Here is a 27,733-nt window from a genome sequence, read left to right as displayed (position 1 = left end):
GGCGCTGTGGCCTTGGCCTCTTTCCCTTCCCCGCCTCTGTGACCCTTGCTTCCGCCTCCGGAGCCCGCCTCCCCTCACCGGTGCTCAGCTGCGCAGTCTCCGGCTGCGGGCCTGTAGGGAGGATGGCGGCGTCTTCGAGTGGAGAGAAGGAGAAGGAGCGGCCCGGAGGCGGCTCTGGAGCGGCAGGCGGTAACAGCACGCGAGAGCGGCTGCTGTCTGCGCTGGAAGATCTGGAGGTTTTGTCGAGGTAATGCCGTCGGTCTGAGGACCTGACTGGGCTGGGCTGGGAGGACTGACTTTGGATCGGCCGCGCCTGCCTGGGTGCTCGTTCCTGGGGCTCCGGGGGGGGAGGCCGCGCTCCCAAAGACGGTGCACGAGTATGGTGGACTTGACGTCCAAAACCCTACGGGACTCCGAGACGGCATTCCCCCCCCCCCCCGCCTTAGAGCGCGTTTTAGTAATGACAGTGACCCTGGAACCCCGACACTGTCAGAATCGTAGCGGACCTGGCGCCTGGGTGGCTCAGACGGTTGAGCGTCTGCCTTCGGCTCAGGTCATGATCTCAGAGTCCTGGGATCGAGCCCCACATCGGGCTCCCTGCTCGGCGGGGAGCCTGCTTCTCCCTCTGCCTCTGCCTGCTGCTTCCTCTGCTTGTGCTCTCTGTCAAAAAAATTAAAAAAAAAAAAAAATCGTAGCGGACCTTAGAGGTCGCCGGGTGTGAGTACCTTCGTCCACGGACTCTCGACAGACGTTTAAGGACCACCCCCCCCGGGACCCAAACGCTGGGAAACAGTAATGAGGGGGACACTAGATGCGGACATAGAGCAGCCCAGCGTCGAGGGGAAGAGACAGACGTAAACAGACACTATGGTGCGGAGCCTGTTTTTAATCAGAGGCGTGCGCCCCGGGTTACCGGAACTCGAGGACTATAGATGCCTATCTCAGTTTAGTCAGGGCAGGCTTCCTGGAGAAAGGACTGCATGGGAAGATTGAGTTCACCGCACTCTGTAGGCGGCAGGTGGCTGGAATAGCAGGTGCAAACGCCTGGAGGCGTGAGCACGCGCCATTTGGTGCAATTCCAAGTTCGGGATGGCTGGAGCGCAGCGAGTATGGAAGAGGTAGAAGAAATGGGATGTCATTCCTCTTATTCTGCCATCGTTCATGGTAGTTTGTCAAGTTGAACCCTTTAAATCTCTCACATTCACTTGGATGTTGAAATTGTTTTGATTTTTCCTTCGAAAATGTTGCTCGGATTTGACTTCTTGTTCCCATGCCCACCGTCTTTTGATGCATCTCCCGACAGTTTTACTTGTCTCCATGCTTCTGCACTTTCTATATTGCCCAAGAGCAGGGCTTTCTTTTTTAAAAGGCTTCTCATCACTTTTCTGCTTTAAAATATTTGGTAGGTTCCCGCTGCCCAGTGAGATAAAGTCCAAATGTCTAGCTTAGTGTGCCACTTTTCTGTAAATATGTTTACTTCGGAAGAAGTGACACCCCCTTTGGGAAGTAGTGTCTGCTGCCTTTTGTTCTGAGTGAATCTTGGTCTTTGAATGTCAAATCTTTGCCTTAGTATATTCAGTGAACTATTCTCACCCTTTTACTCTGGAGCCCAGTAAATTCGTTTCTTTCCTGAGTTTACTTGCTGTAACAATTTGTCTGTTTTGTGACCCTGGTATGTATTTCATACTCTCCAAGTTCGGAAACTGTTTTTTTGAACCTACGCATATAGGGTAATGGTCTTTGAAAATTTCTTCTGACATTGGACAGCTTGGTAGTCAACCTTAAGATCTTGCCTCTGGATTATTTGGCTATAGCTCTGTGTATCTGAGGTGTGTTTTCCTGCTGCTGTTGGTACCTGCAGGAGTGCGTATACGTGATAGTCATGTACTCTTCGCTTGAGATAGCATAATTAAATAATTTATCAGTTGTGTTAATTTGAGACCAAATTGAAATTGTCTTGTAAATTGACCAGTTTATCTTTCTCCCTCTTTGATTGTTTCCTTAATTCCTGAGTGTAGCATTTTCTGTTTGATGAAATGTATCAAGAATCTGTTTCTGAAACTTCCCGGCTTCAGCTTTCTAGCTGTGCATGATTAGCTGATATGCTAAGTTCTCTTTTGCTTTCTCTAAAAGAAGCTGTAGTTCTTTTGCCCTTTCCCCAGGAATGCGAAAAACACTTTGATTTCTCATTGATTTGCAGTCCTCACTGAATCTGTTAACAAATTGAAGATAAGCTTCTTCTTTCTTGGGGTCCTTGCAGCCTGGGAATAACCATTACTTTAAAAGTTTGCTTTTCTTTTCCTCTGATTTTCTCATGACTTAATCTGTCATGTTATTTTATTTGTTCATCTCTAAAGAAAGACTGGGTGACAGTGAGTGAAAATTTACCTCTTTTGTGACCCTAGAGATGGTTGGTGGTGGTAGTGGAAGAGATGTCACTTTGTGCTTGGCCACCTAAGACTGAGACTTCACAGAATGAGGCTATGCCAGTGTGATTTGCTTTCAAAAAAAATCCCATTATGCTAGCAATCAGATATAGCTGCATATACTGCTTCTGTGATCTGTGAAATTCGTCATTATCCTCTTAATGAAATTTTTCTCGTTTGCATTTTTTATGAAAATTGGAAAAACTAATGTAATCTCTTGACGTTAGAAAATAGTGGGTTTGAAATTTAGGATATATTTTTTACTGTTACCTGGTTATTTTCAGTATATTTATTACTTTGTAAAATGTGATAGAATGAGGTAGTCTTTGGAGGAATTTTAAACAGAGAAACACAAATTATAGTCTACGAGTTTTTCTTAACATGTTTGTGACTCAGAACTCAATTGTCCTACAGAAACCATGTTGATAGGAGTCTTGAGGTTTCCACACCAGCCTATTAATCTGTTTATCTATAATTTACCTGAAATGTAGTACCATTAATAATATGGGATTTAACCCCCATGTAAATTATATTTCTATGGGGAATTGTGGATGGCTTCTAATTTGATATGCCAGGAATACAGCTTCTGTAGGGGGACAGGGCTCTATCTCCCATACCTGTAACCAGTGAGTGGGCTCAGGGGTTCCTTCAGCCTCTTTTTATCATTGGGGAGGACAGAAGTTTCCACTTTGTTCTAGAGTGCTACTGAACAGCACTAAGTCTTATAGCTTTTTCCTTCCCACTGTACTCTTGTGTCTAAGGCAAGCTCTTTTAAGGTTTTCTGTGGATTTCTAGTCCCAGATTTGCAAGAAGGGCAGAAAAAGGCTCATTCCACATCTTCCACCGTACCTCCCATCCCCATCACCCCCACCCCTGAAACTAGCCTTTATGTAGACCAGAGGTTCTCAATTGTTTATATCTCATCTATGGGGTAAAGAAAAAGGCTAATATAACATGCTGTTTTCATAAAATGTCTGTTTAATCCATCAGCAAGTCCTGTGAGCTCTACCTCCAAAATATATTCTGAGTCTGTACATGTTTCACCTGTTTGCATTACTAAATCCTAGTCACAAGGATCTAGTCAAAGCCAGTATCATCTTTTGCCTGGAACACTACAGAAGCCACTTAACTTGATTTCCATTCTAGCCCTCTTAAAATCCGTTCTCTAGATAGCCTAGCAGTTTGCTTAAAAACATAAATCAGGGACGCCTGGGTGGCTCAGTCGGTTAAGCATCTGCCTTCGGCTCAGGTCATGATCCCAGGGTCCTGGGATCGAGTCCCACATCGGGCTCCCTGCTCAGCAGGAGGCCTGCTTCTCCCTCTGCCTGCCGCTCCCCCTGCTTGTGCTCTTACTCTCTCTCTCTCTGGCAAATAAATAAATAAAATCTTAAAAAAAAAAACCAAACATAAATCAGTTCATGTCATCTCCCTGTTTAAAAAGATCTGGTCACTTCTCATTGTACCTGAAATGAAATACTGGTCCTTTCCCGTGACCTGCAAGGCCCTAACATGATCTGGCCCCTTCCCTAACTACCCATGTTCTCAGTTTGTATCCTGCTCCCCAGTACCTACTACTGTATTTTGGCCACACTTCCTCAAACCCATCTTTGGGCCCCTGAACTAGCTATGTAGTTACAAGCATTCTTCTTCATGGCTGGCTTTTCTTAGAGAAGCCTTCCCTGACTACACCCAGTGTTTAAGTGGGTGTTTTATGGAAACAACTCTTTTCTGTTGACGGTCATATTTCATTGGTATTTATGTACTGGATATTAGTTTATGTAATTATAGTAGTAAGTAAAACTTGCATAAATGGGTCTGATAACAAACACAACTGAATCTTGCTGGTGGGAGCCCAAGAGCACAGTCACTGTGGGGCAGGGGCTATGAATACTCAGCATCCTGTGGGTACCATGAATCCAGCAAGTCAGTTAGGTAGAGATCAGTTGATAGTTTCTATTGTGTTTATTTTGCAATGATGTTTTGGTTTTTGGTCTTTCTTTTTTAGAGAACTTATAGAAATGTTGGCAATTTCAAGAAACCAAAAGTTGTTGCCACCTGATGAGGAAAACCAGGTAAGTGGCTTCTTTTTAAATTACAAACAAATCCCCATAATTTCTGCAGTTTCCCTATTTACATTTACTTTGTGTGAGAACAGGAAGATTGGATTCTGTTAAATTAATGACAACTTTTAAATTGGTATTTTCTTTGAATAACTTACATTAGGTAACACTGTTTAAAAAGAAAATAGCTACCTAAGGGTTTGGCAGTATTATTTTCTCTTACAGTTCTAGTTTATTCATTTTTGCCTTTTGAATTAACCAACAAAGCTTGTTAAATGGAGATTAAAACAATACTTGAAAGAAAAAAATTAATACTCTCATAAGGTAACCTTTTATTTTAGGCTCTTGGTTCCCCTAATGCAACTTGAAAATGAATAGAAATAAAAGAGCATGCAACTGTTGATAGAAGTTATTTTGTGGATGTTAAGTTTACAAGTTTTTATTTTCTTTATTCCTTTCTGTGCTTTGTAATTTTCTAAGGTGTGCAGATTTTTTTTCTGATTTAAAAACTTACTAAGAGGGTAAATGTCATTTTATGTGTTTTTTTTACCATAATTTTTTAAAAAATTAAAAGAAAACAGCTGGGAAGGATTAACCTTTTTAATGATATGAGACAGCTCTGTGCCCCATCATTATCTTAATTTTATCTTATGATATGTTTTGAGGGCCAAGAAATTTGATTGTCAATAGAGAAGTATCATAAAACTTTTTTCTTCAAAGATTAATCCCCTCAGGTGGAGAGGAGAGATTAGATAAGGCTACAAGTAGTAAAAGTTGGTAATTTTAGGGATATTAAAGTTGTTTTTTGTATGTTGTTTATTTTGTTTTTAGAAAAAGCTTATAGAGAAATATGTTAATAGAGGAATGCCAGTCTCAGATACTTTATTGATAAATACCTGTGAAATTAAGAATTTATTACAAAATGAGCAAAATGAAATATAAGTTTTGACTTTACTTCCTAGGCACTTATTATAAGCTTGCCAGGGGTACAGATTATTCAGTAGGTCATAACTAAGACCTACCCAATCAGCACTAACCTTTCTTATACTTTGTAAGGACTAGCAGTTCTGTCCTTAAAAAATAACAGTGCCTTATCACATAAGGTTGTTATGAGGATTTATGATACTGCATGTTAAGTACACGTAGGAAGAGCTTATTGATAGATAGTTCTTATCACCACCACCGCAGGACAGAATTAAACCTTATACTTAGTACTGTGAATTCCTGTGTAATTTTCACTGAAACTATTAAATATTAGTGGGACGTGCCCATTTGAAAATTTATTTACTGTTTTTGGAAATTGCTCTTTTTTAAACCGTCTTCATCATAAAGCAATACTGTGCATGACATCATAGGTTTCATATGAGTTATATATTTCCTTGAACATAATAGCACAAATGTGTAACTGTAAAAGTTTTTTAAGCATCATACATTTACCATAAAAGTATTTCTGAGATCAGTTCAACTCTGAGACAGCCATTATGAAGCATTTACTATAATTATATTGTCAAGTTTCCTTACATTATAGTTTAATACTTTGGTCATTTATTTGCTGTCATAGTTGATTATGTACAATTTTGTAACTTTAAAAAAATTGTGCATTTTGTCATAATGTCTTTGTGTCCTGTTTAGTGCTTTAGCGTTTTTTGTTTTAATTTTCCAGTTTAATTGAGATATAGTAGAAATATAACACTGTGTTAGTTTAAGACATACAACATGATGATTTGGTGTATATATGTATTGTGAAATGATTATCACGATAAGTTTAGTTAATGTACATTTTCTTGTGATAAGAACTTTTAAGATGACAGGGAAACCGTGGCACCTTTTTATGTACCTATTGGTGATTTGGGTGTCTTTGGAATATTTCTATTCCATTTCTCTGTACATTTTTAAGAACTTTTTTAAAGTTGCTAAGCTTAGCGGCTTTCAAGTATATAATGCAGTATTGTTAACTGTGGTCATCGTTTCCATACATTACATCCCCAGAACTTATTTATCTTATAACTGGAAGTTTGTACCTTTTGATCATCTTCACCCACTTTGCCCACCACCCTCCCTAGCAACCACCAGTCTGATTTCTTTTTCTATGAATTTGGCTTTTTTAGATTCCACATGCAAGTGAGATCATGCAGTATTTGTCTGATTTATTTCACTTAATATAATGTCCTCAGGATCCATCCATGTTGTCACAAATGGCAAGATTTCCTTCTTTTTTATGGCTATTTCTCTCTGTGTGTATATACATTCCACATTTTCTACTAATTCGAAGAGAAATAGGTACCCAGTATTTATAACAGCATTATCAGCAATAGTCAGATTATGGAAAAAGCCCAAATGTTCATCAACTGATGAATGGATAAAGAGGTGGTATATACACACACATACACACGTGCGTGCACACACACAATGGAATATTACTCAGCCATAAAAAAAAGAATGAAATCTTGCCATTTGCAGCAACATGAATGGAGCTAGAGAGTATTATGCTGAGTGAAATAAGGCGGTCAGAGAAAGACAAATACCATATGATTTTGCTCATCTGTGGAGTTTTTTTTAAAAGATTTTATTTATTTGTCAGTGAGCGTGCAAGCAGAGGGAGTGGCAGGCAGAGAAGTAGGCTCCCCCGCTGAGTAAGGAGCCCGATGCGGGACTCGATCCCAGGATCCTGGGATCATGACCTGAGCTGAAGGCAGACACTTAACCGACTGAGGAGCCACCCAGGCGTCCCTCATTTGTGGAATTTAAAAAACAAAACAAATGATCATGGGGGGGAAAAAGGAGAGGGAAACCAAGAAACAGACTCTTAACTGTAGAGAACAAAGTGATGGTTACCAGATGGGAAGTGGGTAGGGGGGATGGGTGAAATAGGTGATGGGGATTAAGGAATGCACTCTGATGAGCACTGGGTAATATGTGGAAGTGTGGAATCACTATATTGTACACCTGAAACTAATATTACACTGTATTATTACTAACTGGAATTTTAAATAAAAACTGAAAAAAAATACATAGCACCTTTTCTTTATCCATTCATATATTGATGGACGGTTAGTTTGCTTTCATGTCCTGACTATTGTAAATAATGCTGCAGCGAACGTGCAGGTGCCCATATCTTTTTGAGATAATAATTTCATTTTCTTCTGATAAGTACCCAGAAGTAGAATTGCTGGATCATATGGTAGTTCTCTTTTTAACTTTTTAAGTAATATCCATACTGTTTTTCCATAGTGGTTGCACCAGTTAACATTCCCACCATCAGTGCACAAGGGTTCTCTTTTCTCCACATCTTCGCCATCTTCTTATATTTTGTTTTTTTGATTACAGCCGTAGTAACTGGTGTGAGGTGATACCCAGTTGTGGTTTTGATGATTAGTGATGTTGAGCACCTCTTCATGTACCTTTGGTCATTTGTATGTCTTTGGAAAAATGTCTATTCAGTTTCTTTGCCCATTTTTTAATCAGACTTTGTAGAAATTTTTTAAAGTTCAGCCGCCTGCCTCAGCCCAACATGGCGATGCAAAACAAGGCAGTGCTACTGCAGATCCCGGACACCCGGTGGGAGCTGGCAGAGCTTGTGAAGCGGAAGCAGGAGCTGGTGGAAACACTGGCTGACTTGGAGAGACAGATCTATGCTTTTGAAGGAAGCTACCTGGAAGACACTCAGATGTATGGCAATATTATTCGTGGCTGGGATCGGTGTCTGACCAACCAGAAAAACTCCAACAGCAAAAACGATTGAAGGAACTGGAAGTTTAGGGAAACTGAGCGGCTCTTCAGTAAATCCTCAGTTACTTCAGCAGCTGCAGTAAGTGCATTGGTAGGAGTTCAGGATAAGCTCATTGAAAAGAGGGAGCCAGGAAGTGGGACAGAAAGTGGTACTTCTCCAGACTTCCACAATCAGGAGAATGAGCCCAGCCAGGAGGACCCTGAGGACCTGGACGGATCTGTGCAGGGAGTGAAGCCTCAGAAGGCTGCTGCCTCTACTTCCTCAGGGGGTCATCACGGCAGCCATAAAAAACGAGAGAATAAAAACCGACACAGGATTGATCTGAAGTTAAACAAAAAACCACGAGCTGACTATTAGAAGACTCATTAGGGCAGAAGCTTCCAGGCTGTAGAGCCCTGCTTCCCTCCTCCAACCTCACAAAGATACATATTCCTCACCTGAGTGCGTGGCCATCCATCCACCTCTGCTTTCCCAGACCCAGTGCCTGTGACTGAATAGTCTGTTCTGAAATGTGGTGACAAGTCATTTCTGTAAGACCACATTGGATCATTTACTGTGTGTCATTTTTAGTAACAGAACTGCAAGAAGACCAAGACATGGTTATAATTCCAGCAAGCATTTCTCCCTTCTTGGAATGAATGTGTCCCCCCAAACTGGCTGGTACCAGCTTCATTTGTGATACCCATTGAGAAATGTTCTCTGGTTTTGTTTTATGCTGAAGGTAGAACATAGGTCACGTTTCAGAGGGAGGTTGTAAATATTGGGCATTTTCTTATTTTGTTTGTGTTTTATTATTTTTCTATTGTTTTTACCATTTTCTTTTCTTTGGGGACTTTTTGTAATGCCATTGTACAGCTCATACCTTCCTGCCGACATATCTGATCATCTGCTTCATGCAGTTGCCAGTATTCTTCACTGAAAATAATCTGGTTTACCATAAAGAAAATGGGGAACTTGGCTCTGTGTTTTTGCAGGGGGAAGGTAAAGAGGGTTTATTTATTAATTACCTATCTTAAATCTTTCTGCGTTGGAGGCAGTTTCATGTTCAAGGAACAGGAAAAGCTGAAAAACCTAAGTTTAAATCAATCCTTTTAAAATAGATATTTTTATTCTTTTATATAAATAAAATTTCACAGGTGTTGATTTCTCATGCTTTACTTTTAAACCTGAGATTTTTTTCACTTATTTATTCGTAGTATCATGCCTTATGGAAATTTCTTCCTTTTTCCATTTTTCTTTCTTTGCTGGTATCTGCCTGATTAAACATTGCTCTGAAAATCATTAAGGCATATGGAAAGGCTCAACATTGCACCCAAAGCTGGTAACGTTATGGAGTTCTGGAGCAGAGGGAGAGATAGGATCTGTGAGAGCTAGCGATGCCCGGCAGACCCCCTTCCTCACAGGGCCAGCCGGGCTGGGGAACTTGCCGATTTGTTGAACTGTTACCTGCCTCTAGAGTGGTGCTCGACCTCGGCTGCTCATGGGAGTCACCTGGGAAGCTTAAGGACCTACTGATACCTGGGTCCCACCCCCAGAGATTCTGGCTGGGGGCAGTCTAGTGACTGGGATTTCCGTCCAAAGAGTCCCTGGGATTCTGATAAGAAGCCAGGTTGAGAACTACTGCATGAGGAGTGTTTGATTGAAATCCTATGTTGCGAATCAGTCTAGGGGTTAAGATTTGGGGCCCCATATTTCCTTTGATGCTGTCTAGTCATAGTCCTTGATTTAGGCCCATATCTTTGTTAGAACAAATATGTTCCATTGTGATAATATTGGTAGAGCTAAATACGGATGGCGTCTGTTAGAAAAACGAGTCTACCTTGTCAGATGTGCAAAAGCTTTCACTCTTGTTCTCAAATAAACTTTTTTTTTAAAATTTTTTAAAGTTCTTGGTGTTAACTAAAATCATCTCAAATACAAGATTTGGGGGGAAACCTCCATTACATTATATTTTTAGGGATAAACTTTAAAATTTTATCTTACCTGGGAAATGAATAAACCTCGTTGTGGCATATTGGTAGTTCTGAAGACTGGTTTGTATGAAAGAATAGCATATAATTAGAAAAAGTAGAAAGTCTTGATATTAATCTGTTTTCCAAAATAATCATAGGTAGGTTATTTTTATTCTTAACATTGATTAGAATAATACTTTGAAGGTATTAAAATTTTATGGCCTAGCCAATTCACATGTGCATTTGTTGCTTCATTGGAATGTCACTTTTCATTATTTTGCTGTCTGCTTTAATCAACTGTTATCTGACAGGTCCTGGAGTTGTTAATTCACAGAGATGGGGAATTTCAAGAACTGATGAAATTGGCACTGAATCAGGGAAAAATCCATCATGAAATGCAAGTTTTAGAAAAGGAAGTGGAGAAGAGAGACAGTGATATTCAGCAACTACAAAAACAGCTAAAGGAAGCAGAACAAATACTGGTAAGCTGATAGAAGAAAAGGTAAAAAAGGATATTAATCTATTTCTGCAAAAGAAATCTGAAAGTATTTTGAAGTGGCAGAAAACTTGACTTTCCAAGTCTAAAAGTGACAACTTGTCAATTTGGTTAAATGAAAGGCCAATGTCATTCCCTATTTTACTTAATGTTTTCAGATAGTCTGCATTATTTTTGAACCATATTTTCATTATTTAAAGATTTCACAGGATTGAATTAATAGAACTGGGAAGTTCTACTTTTATCTTGTCCTTTTAGAAGTTTTCAGTTACTAGTAGTCTAAATCTTTACCTCAGCTTTTAAAAATATTTTGAAATCAGTAGAAATAAGTATCAATTTTAAAAATTGATTAAAATTTACATTAACTTAGTCTTCCATTCTAAACTAGGTGGGATTTGGGCATATGTCAGGGACTCTAGTTTTTTGTTTTTTGTTTTTCTTGTTCTTGGCTACTGTTTAAAAAAGCAATTTCTTTGCTCTTATTTGCCCAGTTATTTCACTAAATGCTAACTAATGTAATTGTTATATGGTGGTATTACAGAAACAGCTGAGTTTGATTCTCATATGGACCAGACATTGCTGGAAACTTTATCCCTGTTGAATCTTCAAAAGGTGTCAAAATGGGCTCCAATAAATAGAAACCTGAGTGGTTCAGGGTAAATTAATCATTCCTGCTGAAGAAATGACCCCAAGTAAATGCTTTTTAAAAAAATGTGTAAAGAAATCGATTTTCCATTAAGAAAGTAATACTTAACCAAAAGATATTCAGAAAATACAGAAAAGTAGAAAGAAGAGGAAAAGATTGTGTTAGTACCTGTGTTCAGATTGCCCTTATTCATAGTTTTGTGCATTTCATTTCAGTCTTAGACGTATTTTTTTTTTCATTTTCCAGTAGGCTTATAATTGATTTTTAAATTGAAGTCTAGTTGACACATAATGTCACGTTAGTTTCAGGTGTACAACAAGCGATTTTTTTTCCCAGAGGTTTTCATTTTTTATCTCGTAATTAGTAGGATTAGTTACTAACTGTCTTTCTATTACTATTTATTAAAATTTAAGCATTTTTCATATATTGTATCCTCTTTGTTTAGCTTTCCAACTTTCTGTTATAAATAATGCTTTGATGAATATCATTGTAGAAAGGTCTTTTTTTTCTTCTGCATTTCAGATTATATTCTTTAGATTTGATTTCCAAAAATGTAATTATTGAGTTAAAGACAGTTAACACAAGGACCATAAGAAGACTGAATTTTATGAGTTAGGTAATAGCAACTAACATTTATTGAGCACTTGTGCATCAGGCCTTGTGCTTGTTTGCACCTTACATGTATTATCTCAGTCTTCATAACAGTTATGCTAGGTTAGTACCATTATTGCATTTTACAGATGAAGAAACCGAGATTTTAAATTAATAACTACCTTGCCCAGGAAGAGTGAAAAGTAGAGAGATGGAACTTAAACCTAATTCTCTCTGACTCCATACTCTTAACCTCTGTGTTATAGTTGAGGATGCATATACTAGCTTAACTTCATTTTACCCTTTCATGTACCTTTCAGGGAGTTTTGGGGGGTTGTGGGTGTTTTCATAATAGCAGTTATTAAGTATGGAGGTAATAGTAATGTGTAAATGAGTAAGACTTATCAATCCAGGAATGTGTCTTGCAAACTAGAAAAAATATTTTGGTATTTTATCCTTGAACTAAATGCAAGAATATGATGCTTTGGGAATGGTATGTGGTGTGGATTTCTTACGCATGTCTGATAGAAGGCATAAAGAAAAAAATGTTAGGGGCTCCTGGGTGGCTCAGTCAGTTAAGTGTCTGCCTTCGGCTCCGGTCATGATCCCAGGGTCCTGGGATTGAGTCCTGCATCAGGCTCCGTGCTCAGCGGGAAGTCTGCTTCTCCCTCTGCCCCTCCCTCCACTCATGGGCTCGTTCGCTCGCTCTCAAAAAATCTTTAAAAAAAAGTAAACAATCCAATTTATACTTTGTTTCTAACAATTTGTAAATGAAGACTGATTCATGAATATATATTATTACTTTCCTTAACCAACTGAAGTAAATGATTCCCAAATGGTGTTTCAGAACATTACAAACAAATTGTGGGGATTTCCAGCTTTTGCATATTGCTCCTATAGGATTAATGATTTTGTGAATTAAGCCAAAAATTCTTTTTTTTTTTTTAAAGATTTTTATTTATTTGAGAGAGAGAGAGAATGAGAGAGAAAGCACATGAGGTGGGGGGAGGGTCAGAGGGAGAAGCAGACTCCCTGGCGAGCAGGGAGCCCGATGCGGGACTCGATCCAGGGACTCCAGGATCATGACCTGAGCTGAAGGCAGTCGCTTAATCAACTGAGCCACCCAGGCACCCAAGCCAAAAATTCTGCTTGATATAGTTAAGAATAAACCATACTTCTTTTTTTAATACTCAAATTAGGCAACAGCTGTTTACCAAGCAAAAGAAAAACTCAAATCAATAGAAAAAGCAAGAAAAGGTAAGTACTGTGGGAATACTGAATGACTTTCTGAAAAATCCCGTTTTGGTTTCAAGAAATGGATGAGAGTATTATTGGTAATCATTTGCTGCTGTTGAAGTGATTCCATTAAATTTTTATCGTAAAGTGTCTGCTAGGTGCTCACACTGTGCTGTGTATTATTGGGGAGGTATCACACCTTTTTCAGGTTCTAAGAAGCAATAATATAAGGCAAGTTATGGCTGTGTATCCGAATGTGCAGTAAAGACAATGAGTTTATAAAGTTGTTGGGAGAAGGGAAGAGAACTGCGAGCTGGAAGCAAGTGGGATTTGAGTTGGATCTTAAATGACAGGACAGAGAGTGAAAGAGAATGTGCAATGGGCAACTGAAGTGGGACTAGAGTGTCCTGAAGTCCGAACTAGATGTGGCTTTTAATGGTGCAGATGCCCAGCATGCCTTCTTTTCCTTTCTTCCTTCTCTCTTTAAAAGACTTCCATTTTGGATTTTTTAGTTTAGGTACTAAAAGTTAGAATTAAAACTTTGGTAACTTGCTTTTAATGGTTTTAGATGATTTACCTTTAATCACCTCAAAGTTATTTTTCTTCTTCTTTTCCTGTTTCAGATAACTACTGTTAATGTTTGATGTGTGTCCATTTTTTTAGATGTTTAATACAAATATAATAATACAAATACATATATGTACATATATTCTAAAACAAAAACCAGGTCATGCTTACACATATTATTTAACAGCTTACTTTTTTTTAATCTAATGAATATATTGTAGACATGTTTCTACTTAGGTCTACTTATAATTGTAGGGTCACATCCAGCCAACAATTGAGTGGTATAGTGTGAACTGCTGCTCTAATGTAATAGTTTAGATGTCATTGGAAGAGAGAACACTCTTTCCTCTATTTTATTTGTATTCATTGTTGCTTTGAGAACAGTAAGAATATTTAATGGTAGTTAATAATTGGGATTAGTGAACTTAGTCATGCTAATGTCCCAAATTTGACACTTTGTTAGCTGTTTTTTCTAGATGTCTTGTTCTTTAGTTGGGAAATCCAAATGATTTAAGTTCAACAATATACATATTATTAGGTATTAGGGAAAGTAGGCAACTCAGATTATCCTATTTTCAGGTAATTTAAAATAAAATATGATGTGTGACTATGAGGCATGCATTTATACACTAGACTAACATGTTATCTCTCCTCTTGACTCTCTCAGGTGCCATCTCTTCTGAAGAAATAATTAAGTATGCACACAGGATTAGTGCAAGTAATGCTGTATGTGCCCCACTGACCTGGGTTCCAGGTAAAAATACTTCTCTTTTTATTAGACATATATGGTTTTGAAAATTCTTAGGTGACTGTACTTAAAAATAGGAAAATGATTTAAATATAGAATGTATTTATCCTTAGGAACATCTGCTATATATTTTCATATCTTTTATAAGTAATAATATGGGCCATGGGTCTTATTAGGTTGGTTTTCTACAAAGCTTTTGCCACAGGGACTGTGTTTTTGTCCTTTTTTTTTTTTTTTTTTTTAAAGATTTTATTTATTTATTTGACAGAGAGAGAATGAGAGATAGAGAGCACAAGAGGGAAGAGGGTCAGAGGGAGAAGCAGACTCCCTGCCGAGCAGGAAGCCCGATGTGGGACTCGATCCTGGGACTCCAGGATCATGACCTGAGCCGAAGGCAGTCGCTTAACCAACTGAGCCACCCAGGCGCCCCTTGTCCTTTTTTTTTTTAAAGCTATTATTTATTAGAGTGAGAGAGAGAGCACAAGTGGAGAGGAGAGGGAGAAGCCATGCGGGGCTCGATCCCAGGACCCTGAGATCATGACCTGAGCCGAAGGCAGCTGCTTAACCAGCTGAGCCACCCAGGCATCCCTGTTTCTGTCCTTTTTAAAGAAAAATCATAAATTAATGTTTAAAAGTACAAGATGATATGTGATGATTCTAAAGCTATAGGCCTGTAACACCCAGGCTGGCCAGAAGCCCACTTTTTAGGACCATTGGGGTTTTGTCAAGGGTTCTGGCCTTGGAATCAAGACAATCCCAACTCTTCAGTGATAAACGTGAAGCACTGAGCACCCAACAGCAAATACATGGGACTGGATATAGCTGGAGTAATTAGAAACAGTAAAAAAGAGTAACAAACTGCGATACATATGGACAGTACATAAAACATTTATAAGACAGGGACCTGAGGTTGAGCAGCAGTCTTCTGGGGGGGAGTGGGAGATAGTATCTCAACATCAGTAATTTATGATGGTGGTATTTTACTGTATTAAAAACACTAAGGTTAACTTACAGTTTTTGGGGGGTAAGTGATCTGGCGTGAGTAAGAAATATTACCAAAAAGTTGGTCCAAATCTGCCAAGTTTTCATCATCCCAAAACTAAATGGTATGCTTTCATGATTAGAAATGAACATTGGCTCCTGATATTCCTCCACTGGAAAGATCTAGGAATTAGTCTTTAAATGACAAGATCAAAGAGGTTGGTTAGGAAAAGTTTTAATTTAGACAGTCCTTCAAATAAGCATTCCAGTCCTTTCTGTCTTGTAAAAAAAATGTGTCATGATCTATTTATTCTCTCAGAGTATGTATCGTTATTTTCTTACTAGGAAATGCAGGTAAGTTAGAAGAATGAAAATCATTATAATTTTCTTATTTTTTTATTTTTATTTTTTATTTTTTTTAAGATTTTATTTATTTATTTGAGAGAGAGAATGAGAGAGAGCATGAGGGGGGGAGGGTCAGAGGGAGAAGCAGGCTCCCCGCCGAGCAGGGACCCTGATGCAGGACTCAATCCCAGGACCCTGGGATCATGACCTGAGCCGAAGGCAGTCGCTTAACCGACTGAGCCACCCAGGCGCCCTCATTATAATTTTCTTAATTTGTCATCTGGAATTGCTAAAATGGCAGACTTTTCTCTCTTTCTTTTTTTTAAAGATTTTATTTATTTGATAGAGAGAGAGAGCGGGAACACAAGCAGGGGGAGTGGGAGAGGGAGAAGCAGGCTTCCCACTGAGCAGGGAGCCCAATGTGTAGCTTGATCCCAGGATCCTGGTATCATGACCTGAGCCGAAGGCAGATGCTTAACAACTGAGCCACCCAGGTGCCCCTCTTTTTTTTTTTTTTTGTATAGATAATAGTATATTACTATACAGATTCAAAGACGAAATGCATGTATTTTTAAGTTTAATATTTTGTGCTCTTAGTAACAATTGATAAGATGACCTTCCTCTTCCAAAATTGAAAATGGATGTCTTGAGTTTTTCAAAGTGAATCAAGGAAAATCAGTACTTCAGAGATGTATTAATGCTTATTTTGTGTGTGATTGAGTTAAAAGCAGTCTTTTTTTAGGGGATCCACGGAGACCATACCCAACTGATTTAGAGATGAGAAGTGGATTATTGGGTCAAATGAACAATCCTTCCACTAATGGTGTTAATGGTCATTTACCAGGGGATGCACTTGCAGCAGGCAGATTGCCAGGTAATGTTAATCAGAATGGGGCCCTCAAACAGACCAAGGTATTGCAGACATGATGATGGAATATCTGGCTGTTGAACAAGTTTGGGTTCTAGACCCAGCTTGTTTTAATAGCTGGGTTTTCTGCCAATTACCCTGCTCTCTAGTTTAAAAACTGTTCTAGCTGGAGTTCATGAAATTAGAATAAATTGACTTTTCTCTCATTTGTTAATAGGTTATTTTCCTTGGGCATTAGGCCTCTCTTTTATTAAAATCTAAACAGCTTTTTAAATAAAATTGTGAAATATACGGTATAAACAGAGTAAGAAATATTCTGAATAAGAAAGAATACCTACTCCTGAAAAACTCCCAAATTGAATAACAAAATGAATAACAGCTTTTTATGGGCTTTTCAATAACTAAATAGCACTTTTGTGAGACTTGGTTCATTCTGAACTTCAGCCTTCCTTAAGTTTTACATATAGTTTTGTGTTATTCTTAGATTTATTTTATGTTCCCCATCTTTTTATCTTTTGTAGGTGACTTGTTTTGATTTGGTAGAACATTTAAAAAGTATTTAGAAGGTTATAAAAAACAAAAAACTGGTTTTTTTGAGCAATCACTTTTAATATTTCACCTATTTCATTTTTTCTCTTATTTTTTACAGTGTTAAAAACATGCTCTAGATAATGCTTTTCTGCTTCACATTTTATTGTAAAGTTGTTCCTGTGTTAAGAATGCTTTGTAAACATTTTAACGAAAGTACAAACTTCAGAACTTACTGTGCCTTAGTTTCCTTTGATATCTTTGTATTTTTCTCATTTTGCTTATTCCATATTACATGCCAGTCACAGTCCAGTCAGGAGGCAATATGAACAAGGAAAATTTTTAAAATTATTAATTAGTAACAAGATACTAAATACTAAAGGGTAAAGAGAACTGTCTTTAAAAAATACAGTAATAAGAGAAGTGGGGAGCAGCTACTACTTCTAGGACCAGGCAGAGTACCCAAGGAAGGGACCCACTGAGAAGAGGCTTCTCCCACCCCATCCTCAGTTCATACCGAGGCACCCTCAAGAGGGTGTAGCTGTGGCTCACGGGATGGCAGAGAAGTTAGATGAGGTTAATTACAGGCTGGAGCCGGCAAGCAGGAAATTATCCACTAGGGTTCCAGGGAGCCTTGCTGGGAAGCCACCTTTAGGGTAATGGTGAGACTTAGACACCACTGAAACTTGCTAGGGGCTGAGCTCACCACTTGATGTCCCCCTGCCAGCCAGGCACCACGGGAGAGAGAAGGGAAACATCGGATCCCTCAGTCCTGTTCCCCTTGCAGAGTCCCTCCAGTGCCCTCTACTGACAAAGATTAGCATTGTGGCTGCTGGCAAAGGAGAAACGTTTTCAAGTCCAGGGAGAAGAGTGGTTTTAAAGCTTAAGAGGCAGTTTAAACTTGTAATACATAGTGTAGTAGATGTTAGCTATTTAAAATATATAGAGAGAATAATATACATGACGTACTATATATCTGCACATCGTTTACATAGGTATATATAAGAAACATTTGATTTGTCATTGTCAATGTCTTGCAAAAGAAAAATTAGGTCAACTGACTATATATAAAGTTACTTAGATGGAAGCATGATTTTTAAAAAAAATAAAAGGTTCTAGTTATTAAAACATCATGCTTTTCCTTGATAACTTTGATCTTTGTTAATTTAGCCAAATGTACATTTTGATTCCTGGCCTTGAAAAAAATATTTACTTCAGATTTTATGCATTAAGGGAAGAATAATTAAGAAGTAAATTAATTACTGGTAGAAGTATTGTTACATGTGCTTCTTTCTTTTCTCCAGATGTCCTTGCTCCACAATATCCATGGCAGTCAAATGACATGTCAATGAATATGTTACCACCAAATCACAGTAATGACTTTTTGTTGGAACCTCCGGGGCATAATAAAGAAAATGAAGATGATGTAGAAGTTATGTCAACAGACTCGTCTAGCAGCAGTAGTGACTCTGATTAAAAACATAAAGACAAAATTCATACAGAATTGAATACTATGGGGTGGGCACTTGGGTGGCTCGGTTGAGTGTTGGACTCTTGATTTTGGCTCAGGTCATGATTTCAGGGTTGTGGGATCAAGCCCTGCATCAAGCTCCGTGCTGGGTGTGGAGTCTGCTTAAGATTCTCTTTCTCCCTCTGCCCCTTCCCCACCTCTCTTCCTCTCTAAAAAACAAAACAGAAGAGAATACTATGGAATTCTGTTTCTTAAACAATTGCAAGCCTGTAAAAAATAGCCAGATAATACTGGCTATAGTGGAATTGTGCAACCCATCAAAAGTCACTGGATTTTTTTTTTTTTTTAAGATTTTTATTTATTTGACACAGAGACAGCGAGAGAGGGAACACAAGCAGGGGGAGTGGGAGAGGGAGAAGCAGGCTTCCCGCCGAGCAGGGGAGCAGGGAGCCCGATGCGGGACTCGATCCCAGGACCCTAGGATCATGACCTGAGCCGAAGGCAGACGCTTAACAACTGAGCCACCCAGGCGCCCCCTGGACTTTCTTTTTAAAGCCAAAAATCATGGTTTCAATTCTAAACCACTAAGTGAATATTTAAAGAATAATCAAAATTGACTGTTGGGAAAAAAAAATGACTCAGTGCCGCTCTACCTGTTATATTCTAGTTATGTTGAACTTGTTCATAGTAGTTCTGGAAACAAAAGTTGAGGGAAAGACCCATGTACATACCACTGATCAGCCCCTGGAATTATTTAGAAAAATGGCAGTGGATCACTGAATGTGTATCATATCTTGAAATAACAAAGCCCTCATTTGAAAGTGAAGGCTGGTAGCTTCTGTTACAGTAACGGGGGAGATTGTTTCAATTTGTACTATCTGTAATTATTGTAATTTGTGTAAGTAAACTCACTGTTGTTTGTACTCTGTATGCTTTTTTTTTATTGAAATATGCCTTCGGTGTAGGTGAGAAATTATTTTTGTAAATCCAGTTGCATTTTATATATAAGTAAAATTCTGGAGTGTGAATGAACATGATGTACTGCATACAGCTAAACTAGTAATCACAACTAGTAGGTTTCACAAAGGCCCATACTGACATTCTTAGAAGAAATAAAATGAAGTTGCTTTTTGTGTTTTTTTTTCCATTAGTCTTCCCACTAGTTTTTTGTTTTTTTAAATAACTGAAAGAGCTTACCATAATAATGTCTGATCTTAAGAATAATAGATTGGATTGTCTGAAAGGTTTTAGAATGGAAAGCTGTCTCTTGCCTTCACCTTCCCTCTTCCTGCATTTTCCAGAAGGAATCACTTTTAACCACCTTTAACTTAATGGTTAACCTCCATGTTTAAGTAGTATGCTTATACAACTACAATTTGATTTGTCTTTGTGTACTTTCTACATTTTTTTTCAGATTGCAAAAATAATACAACATTCATAGTGGAGCATTTAGCAAATAAGTAAATTACAAAGGAGAAAATAAAACGCCTTCTACCAAGAGATCATATTAATTAATATATTCGGATAGGTTCTTGGTCTTTTTTAAAGATCCACGTGTATATTTTTTTAAAATAATGTGTTTTTCCTGAGATGCTATATAGTTTTTAGTAATCTACATCCTTGCAATGAACTGAGAATTCAATTTTTCCAACTTTTTTTCCTTTTTAGTATTTAAATAAAATGACCTCTGTAGAAAAACATTTGTCTTCCATTTTCAGCAGTTTTCCTGGGAACAAAATTATGTTTTTAGATTGGTATCTTGAATAATACAAGGAATGAAATGAGTAGCCTAGTTAGGAATTCTAACAAAATATAAATTATCTGACAGTTCAGTTTATTTTGTATTAATGTGAATTCAATGCATGCCAATATGCATAAATTAGTCATAACTGTCTATTATGTGGTATAGTAAAATATTGGTTGCCTAATTAAAAAATATGTATATATAGATGATATACAGCCAAGGAAAAGGAGATGGAAAGTAGAGAGCTAAAGCAAATAAGGCAAAGTCTTGGTACTTAACGGAATCTGAGTGTAGGGTATATGGAAGTTCATTGTACTGTTTTCTGCTTTAGTATGTTTTTTTTCATGTTAACATTCTTTTGTTTTCTGTGTCAGAAGTTGACTACACCGTTTTAAAATGCCAAGGAATGGAAAAGTTTGGACTCTTCTTCAAGGTGGCTTTGATGCAGCTGAAGGTCTGATTCAAGGATGGCAGGCACAGAAAGTGTGTGGGAACCCACACTAGCAAACATTTGTGGGTTCTGTTACAGTTCCTTAGGCCGTGATATTTAGGCCACCTGTTAGTTTAGTTTGTTAGGTATGCTATAACAAAATAACAGATGCCTGGCTTAAACAGGAATTTATTTTCACACAGTTGTGGAGGTTAGAAGTCCAAGATCAAAGTGTTGGGGGGGTTGGCAAATCTCTTGGCTTGCCTTCTCCGTGTGTCCTCACATGACATTTTCTCTCCCTCCCACCCGCCGTGTCTCTGGGAGTCCAGATTTACTCTTCTCATAAGGGCAGCAGACAAACTGGATTAGGGCTCACCCTAATGGCCTCATTTTAACTTAGTCATCCCCTTAAAGGCCTTATCTCCAAATATAGTCACATTCTGAGGTATCAGGGTTTAGGGTTTGCACACTGGAATTTGGGGTTCTGATACCAATCCAGTATGTGTGTGGGGGGAGGGGGTGGTCCCCCCCCAACAACAAGCAATTTTTTGGACAACTGCAAGGTGTCCTACAATTCAATTCAGTTCTGACACTACCTGGCTCTAGAATCCGGTGCCTCCCTCCATGTGCCAAGTCAATCATGCAAGCCCAGGTTGTCATTACATGTATTTCTGACTGACAGGCTATAAATTAGAGATTCCCCAGGCCCCTTCCCTAGGTTTGATTAATGTGCTAGAATGGCTCGCAGAACTCAGGAAATCCATTTACTCACTAGATTACTGATTTGTTATAAAAGGATACAACTCAGGAACATCCAGATGGAAGAGATGCACTGGGCAAGCATAGGGAAAGGGCTGAGTGTCCATGCCCTCCCCAGGCACGCCACTCCCCAAGTCATGTGTTCACCAACCCAGAACTCTGAACTGTGCCCTTTTGGGTTTTTATGGAGGCTTTATTACCTGGCTGGATTGATTAAATTGTTGGCCTTTGGTGATTAATTCAGCCTGTAGGCCCCTCCCCTGTCCAGAGGAGGGTTGCAAATTCCAACCCTCTAATCACGGTAATCACTTAGTTGGCTCCATTGGCAGCCAGCCTCCATTTTGGACATGGTCCCAAATCCACATTAACATAACAAAAGACACTTTTTATCACTCTCCATACTTAGGAAATTACAAGGGTTTGGGAAGCTGTATGCCAGGAACCGTGGACAAAAACCAAATATATATATGAGAAATTCAGATGACCAAAATCACAATATTGTATGGGGACACAATTTGGCCCATTACATCACCCAAGGGCCTGTATAAACATTATTAACCAAATGTTTAATGAATGTTTATCCTAGTAAGATACTTGCTTTTTTAATTTTAGATTCAAGTTGGCATATATGAGGTCCTTTCTAAGGTCCCTTGTATAACCAATATATACACTTAAGACCATTTTACTGTATTTGGTTAATCAATATTTTTAATTAACAATTTTGTTGTATCATCATTTTAACGAATAGTTTTTTCAGCAGTTTTTATGAGACCAAATCTTTGGCCAGGATATATTTCCCTAATTACAATGTTTGTATGGGAAAATGATTTTCTTTGTAACAACAGATTTTATGGCCATTTTTTTTTTTTTAAAGATTTTATTTATTTATTTGAGAGTGAGAGAGAGATAGAGAGCACGAGAGGGAAGAGGGTCAGAGGGAGAAGCAGACCCTGCTGAGCAGGGAGCCCGATGTGGGACTCGATCCCGGGACTCCAGGATCATGACCTGAGCCGAAGGCAGTCGCTTAACCAACTGAGCCACCCAGGCGCCCTTTATGGCCATTTAAATGAAATCTGTTGCCACAAAATGGGTACTTATATTCCTTAAATGAGGCATACTGTCTTTTAAATCTTTTGCCTAAACTTCCATTTTAAATGTCTTAGCTAATTTACCTTCTGATATATAAAGTCAAAGAATATTAGCATTAGTGATCATATGGAATAGTTTTCAACCATTTTCATCTCCCATTGACTGGTGCTTCTGGCTGTGTTGAAAAAGCCTCCTAGACTGACATGGGTCAGTGTGAAGGAATATTTGCTATTCGCAATGTAGTCTAGAGCCCCCATGGCTAACTCTCCCTCCCCTGCATCTTGTCCTTTGCTTTCCTTCCTCATGTGTTTGAGCATCTTCCAAGTGCTGAGGGTACAGCAATGAATAAGACAGTGAGAGCCTGCCTTCCTGCACTTGACGAAGCTGAGGGGCAAGGGAGGCGACAGTTAATACACTCATAAACAAGTCAGTAAGATAAATCCAAATAGTGGCAAGTACAATAAAACATAAGGACACAGTTCAAAATTCAACACTTATTGCAACACCCTGACTTCTCAAAGGAAGGTGAAAGAACCTTACCAGACTTGTAGCACAGACCAGAATGGTCTTCAAAAATCAATAAATACATATATGGGTGTTAATTTAAAGATATTATGATCAATTAAAGATATTATGACCAAAAATGTTATATTCAAACACTTGGGTCTCATCAAAGTTTGCCTAAATTTTTATTATTTACTTATACTAATTTTTTTTAAGACTGATTTATTTGAAAGAGAGAGCAAGGGGGCAGGGCAGAAGGAGAGGGACAGAGAGTCTCAAGCGCGCTCCATGCCGAGCACAGAACCTGACATACAGAGCTCAACATGGGGCTCAATCTCACGAGCCTGAGATCACGGCCTGAGTGGAAACCAACCGTGCCACCCAGGCGCCCCAAAAGTTAGCATTAATTTTTAAACAAAAACAAGAAATGTCATGCTTTTTGATTGCTGTTTTTCCCACACTGAAAATTTAACTCTTTGATCCTGTTGTAAGCCTGAGACTCAATGTACATTTTACCTTTATTAAAATGAGCATGCCCCATGTCGGGGCAGAAAAATTTTCCCTTCTTCTAGCTTCTTTGGCTGATCTAATAACTAAATCGACATAGATTAATTGGAGAAAAACATTTAATTTTGTATATATGGAGCCCATAAAAAATGAAAATCAAAGACGTGCCCAATGCAGGCATCTTTTATACCTTTTAGACAAAGAAACAATAAGTTTGTGCAGAACTAACAAGACAAAGGGGTTTGGGCTTGGGGTAATAAATTAGTGAAGAAGTAACAATATTTGTTTATACAGTCTTCTCAGTGCTAAATTCTCTATCTCTGGTGATAAGCATGCGTCTCTAACTCCTGGTATATAAGAAAGGTACCTGTCACATGAGAGATTTATTTCCTGCTTTCAGGCAGACAAAGGAGGGTCAGAATGTCCCTGCACTGGCTCTTTCTTAAGTAACTTTAATTAAAATTAATCAATATGCCAAAATGGCATATTTAGGGGTAGCATATTCCCATTCACCCAACATCACTCATTTCTCTGTCATTGAAAACACAATTTGATACAGGTTTGGTATGAAAACATCCTTCAGAATCACTGCTTAGTGCTCTAAAATGGGCTTTTTCAAAATTCCCTCTGCTCAATTTTTTTCTACACTGCACACAAAGAACATCCTGTACTAGTCTCTACTGTGTGACAATTGGGTTTCATTTTGATTAAGTGTAAACAGTAATGTTGATATTTGGTCAGATTTATTACAATAGGATTCCAAAGTGTCCAAGGTTTAAAATTATTATCCTACAGCTGCCTTTCCCATATTAAGGATGTTAGGTTTGTGCAAAGCACAATGGCCATGTTGGTTACACTGCAAACTATCTGGAAAGTGGTTATTTTTCTCAAAGTGTGGCCATATCCAAGTGTTTCAGAGTCACGGGATGGCTGTTAGAAGGCAGATTGGGGAATCTGCTCGTTACCTGCTGACTGGAAATCTGTGTGAGGCCTTCCAGCCAAGTTTGAGCATCAGGCCCTAAAGCCTGTCAGGACCCTTCTCAGGCATGGCATTCATAATTCAAGGGTCTTAGCACCTCTTCCCTCAGGGAAGCTTGTGGTTTCACTCACAAACCAAAACGGACAAAGAACATGACAACAAAGAAACCCAAACAGAAAAATAGAGAAGATGAAGGGATGTAGATTCCTTATGAGGGTTGATGGGGCAGGGGATTAAAAAAGAAAAGGGAATTTCACGTGTACCTCAAAGAAATCAAACTGCGATGTACACGCTCACTTGGCATTTATATATACAGCCCTACAATCTCTCATCCAAAACCCTGGGGTCTAAATGTATTTCAGAATTTAGATTTCTTAAAATATTCTAGAAAGTTAATAGGATATATATATCCTGTTAACTATATATATATCCAGGATCTCTCTCTCTCATATGTTATATAATACCCCCAGCAAGTTCTGAAGAGGCAACTATAAATTAAGCACATCAAGATTTCTTTTTTTTTTTAAGATTTTATTTATTTACTCATGAGAGACAGAGAGAGAGAGAGGCAGAGGGAGAAGCAGGCTTCCCGCCGAGCAGGGAGCCCGATGCGGGACTCGATCCCAGGACCCTGAGATCATGACCTGAGCCGAAGGCAGATGCTTAACCATCTGAGCCACCCAGGCACCCAGCACATTAAGATTTCTTGGGCGCCTGGGTGGCTCAGTCGTTAAGCGTCTGCCTTCGGCTCAGGTCATGATCCCAGGGTCCTGGGATCGAGTCCCGCATCGGGCTCCCTGCTTGGCGGGAAGCCTGCTTCTCCCTCTCCCACACCCCCTGCTTGTGTTCCTGCTCTCGCTATCTCTCTCTCTGTCAAATAAATAAATAAAAATCTTAAAAAAAAAAAAAAAGATTTCTTTAGCAAGGGGCACCTGGGTGGCTCAGTCATTAAGCATCTGCCTTCGGCTCAGGTCATGGTCGGGGGTCCTGGGATTGAGCCCCGCATCGGGCTCCCTGCTCCGCGGGAAGCCTGCTTCTCCCTCTCCTACTCCCCCTGCTTGTGTTCCCTCTCTTGCTGTGTCTCTATCTGTCAAATAAATAAATAAAATCTTAAAAAAAAAAAGATTTCTTTAGCAAAGATATGTACTCTGTCACCCAGCCTTTCCACTCAGCTGTTTACATCCAACAGAAATAAATACACATGTGAACCCCAAAGAAAGCATGTTCAAGTGCTCACAGCAGCTTTATTTGTAACAGCCTCAATTGAAAAGAAGCCAAATGACCATCAGATTCAAGTTTTTGAAAAGTCATTCTAGGTATACTGTAAAAAATAAGTCAGAGGGTAAATTTTGTCATGTGTATTTTACCTCAGTTAGCCAACCAGAGGGGTGTGCCAAGTACTGTGATAGGTGTTTAATGATATTTAACTGAACATTGAGCAATATTATGCAAAAAGCCAAATACTTAAACATAAAAATGGGAGGAAATCTAGAATGGGAATTTGGGATTAAGTGTGATGGGTTCAAATTCGGTACAACATAAATAATCTAATTGTTACTTTTTTTTAAAGGCAGCATTGACATGTGATTGATTTTATGTTGGAACAAGACTTTGTGTTCTCCCATAGAGATGACTCCCTGAGCTTTCCTTCTCCACAGTTCCCAGTTAATATGATCCTTGCTGCCCCAAAGAGAATGTTTCATCTGAAAGCATTTGCCTTATTTGGAAAGCTAGCAGTTAAGCTATCAGGGAACTGTCTCTTCCAAGTGGAGGTAAGGGAGGCTGAATTCACATCATGCTCTACTGGGAATGCTTTTGCTAGGATACTGCACTTGCTTATCTGGGGATACAGGACACTTCCGTGCTTGATCTAGCAGACAGATGAAGAGAGATTTCAGGTTCCCCAGCGTCTTGGCAGGGTGAGGTATACCTCAGGAACTCTAGCCGACATTTAATCTTAAGAGAATATTGCTAGTAGTCAGCATTCGTTTTTTTCCATTAAAGGCAATTCTTAAACCACCTAAGAATTAACTGCTTACATAAGAGTTCTAAATCCTCCTCCATTCATCTGCTTATTTAGAGAAATATTTACTGAGTGATTATGGGATGCCAACTGAGCATATTAGGTACTGGGATAATTGCAATCCCCTTCTAATATGAAACTTATCCTTTCACCTTTCCCTATAAATAAGAGCCCAGGTTAGTTTTCAATTTCCATTGCAATAAACCTTCATGTCTAATTGGGTGAATTTAAAACAAACAAACAATCTCACAAGCTCCTAATGAGTCTATCAAAAATTTAAAGTAGCTGATGTGGAAAAACTCTACAGGTTTGTGGTAAGTCTCCAAAGCTATAACACATCTGCTTGGTGATAAGTACTAGCCTAAAGAATCAGTGAATTCCCCACAATAGCCAGACTATGGAAGGAGCCCAGATGTCCGACAGATGAATGGATATAGATGTACATATATACGATGGAATACTACTCAGCCATCAAAAAAATGAAACCTTGCCATTTGCAATGACGTGGATGGAACTAGAGGGTATTATGCTAAGGGAAATAAGCCAATCCTAGAAAGACAATTATGATATGATCTCGCTGATATGTGGAATTTAAGAAACAAAACAGAGGATCATAGGGGAAGAGAGAAAAAAAATAAAACAAGGTAAAATCAGAAAGGGAGACAAACCATAAGAGACTCTTAGTCATAGGGAACAAACTGAGGGTTGCTGGAGGGGAGTGAGTTGGGGGAATGGGGTAACTGGGTGATGGGTATTAAGGAGGGGACATGATGTAATGAGCCCTGGGTGTTATATATATAACAGATGAATCTCTGACCTCTACCTCTGAAACCAATAATACATTATACGTTAATTGAATTTAAATTAAAAAAAAAGAATCAATGAATTCCCAATCAACTATATTTGAGATAAACCTATGAAGAGTTTCATCCATGAGGCTTGCCTGGTTTCTTCTTGCATTCAGTCTGTTACAGTGGCACATGTCCCTTAGCCTCTGGACAGCTCCTCTGTACACTCATTAGAGAATGACAGTGGAAAAGGCAAATAACGTCC

General features: G+C 38.8%; 1 protein-coding gene and 1 pseudogene across 1 annotated transcript; both read left to right on the top strand.

The window, feature by feature from the left end:
• Positions 1-81: 81 nt before the first annotated feature.
• Positions 82-19,573, top strand: MED4 (mediator complex subunit 4). Its single transcript, XM_027590084.2, has 7 exons — positions 82-247; positions 4,432-4,498; positions 10,480-10,650; positions 13,101-13,158; positions 14,372-14,458; positions 16,521-16,652; positions 18,479-19,573. The coding sequence occupies exons 1-7, from the start codon at positions 123-125 to the stop codon at positions 18,649-18,651; spliced, it is 813 nt and encodes a 270-aa protein (XP_027445885.1). The 5' UTR covers positions 82-122; the 3' UTR covers positions 18,652-19,573.
• On the top strand, positions 7,868-10,473 carry LOC113919996 (annotated as a pseudogene).
• Positions 19,574-27,733: the final 8,160 nt, after the last annotated feature.

This window comes from Zalophus californianus, chromosome 3, assembly GCF_009762305.2.
Source record: "Zalophus californianus isolate mZalCal1 chromosome 3, mZalCal1.pri.v2, whole genome shotgun sequence".
In the NCBI taxonomy this organism is placed as follows: domain Eukaryota; kingdom Metazoa; phylum Chordata; class Mammalia; order Carnivora; family Otariidae; genus Zalophus; species Zalophus californianus.
This window is presented reverse-complemented; position numbering and strand designations above follow the sequence as displayed.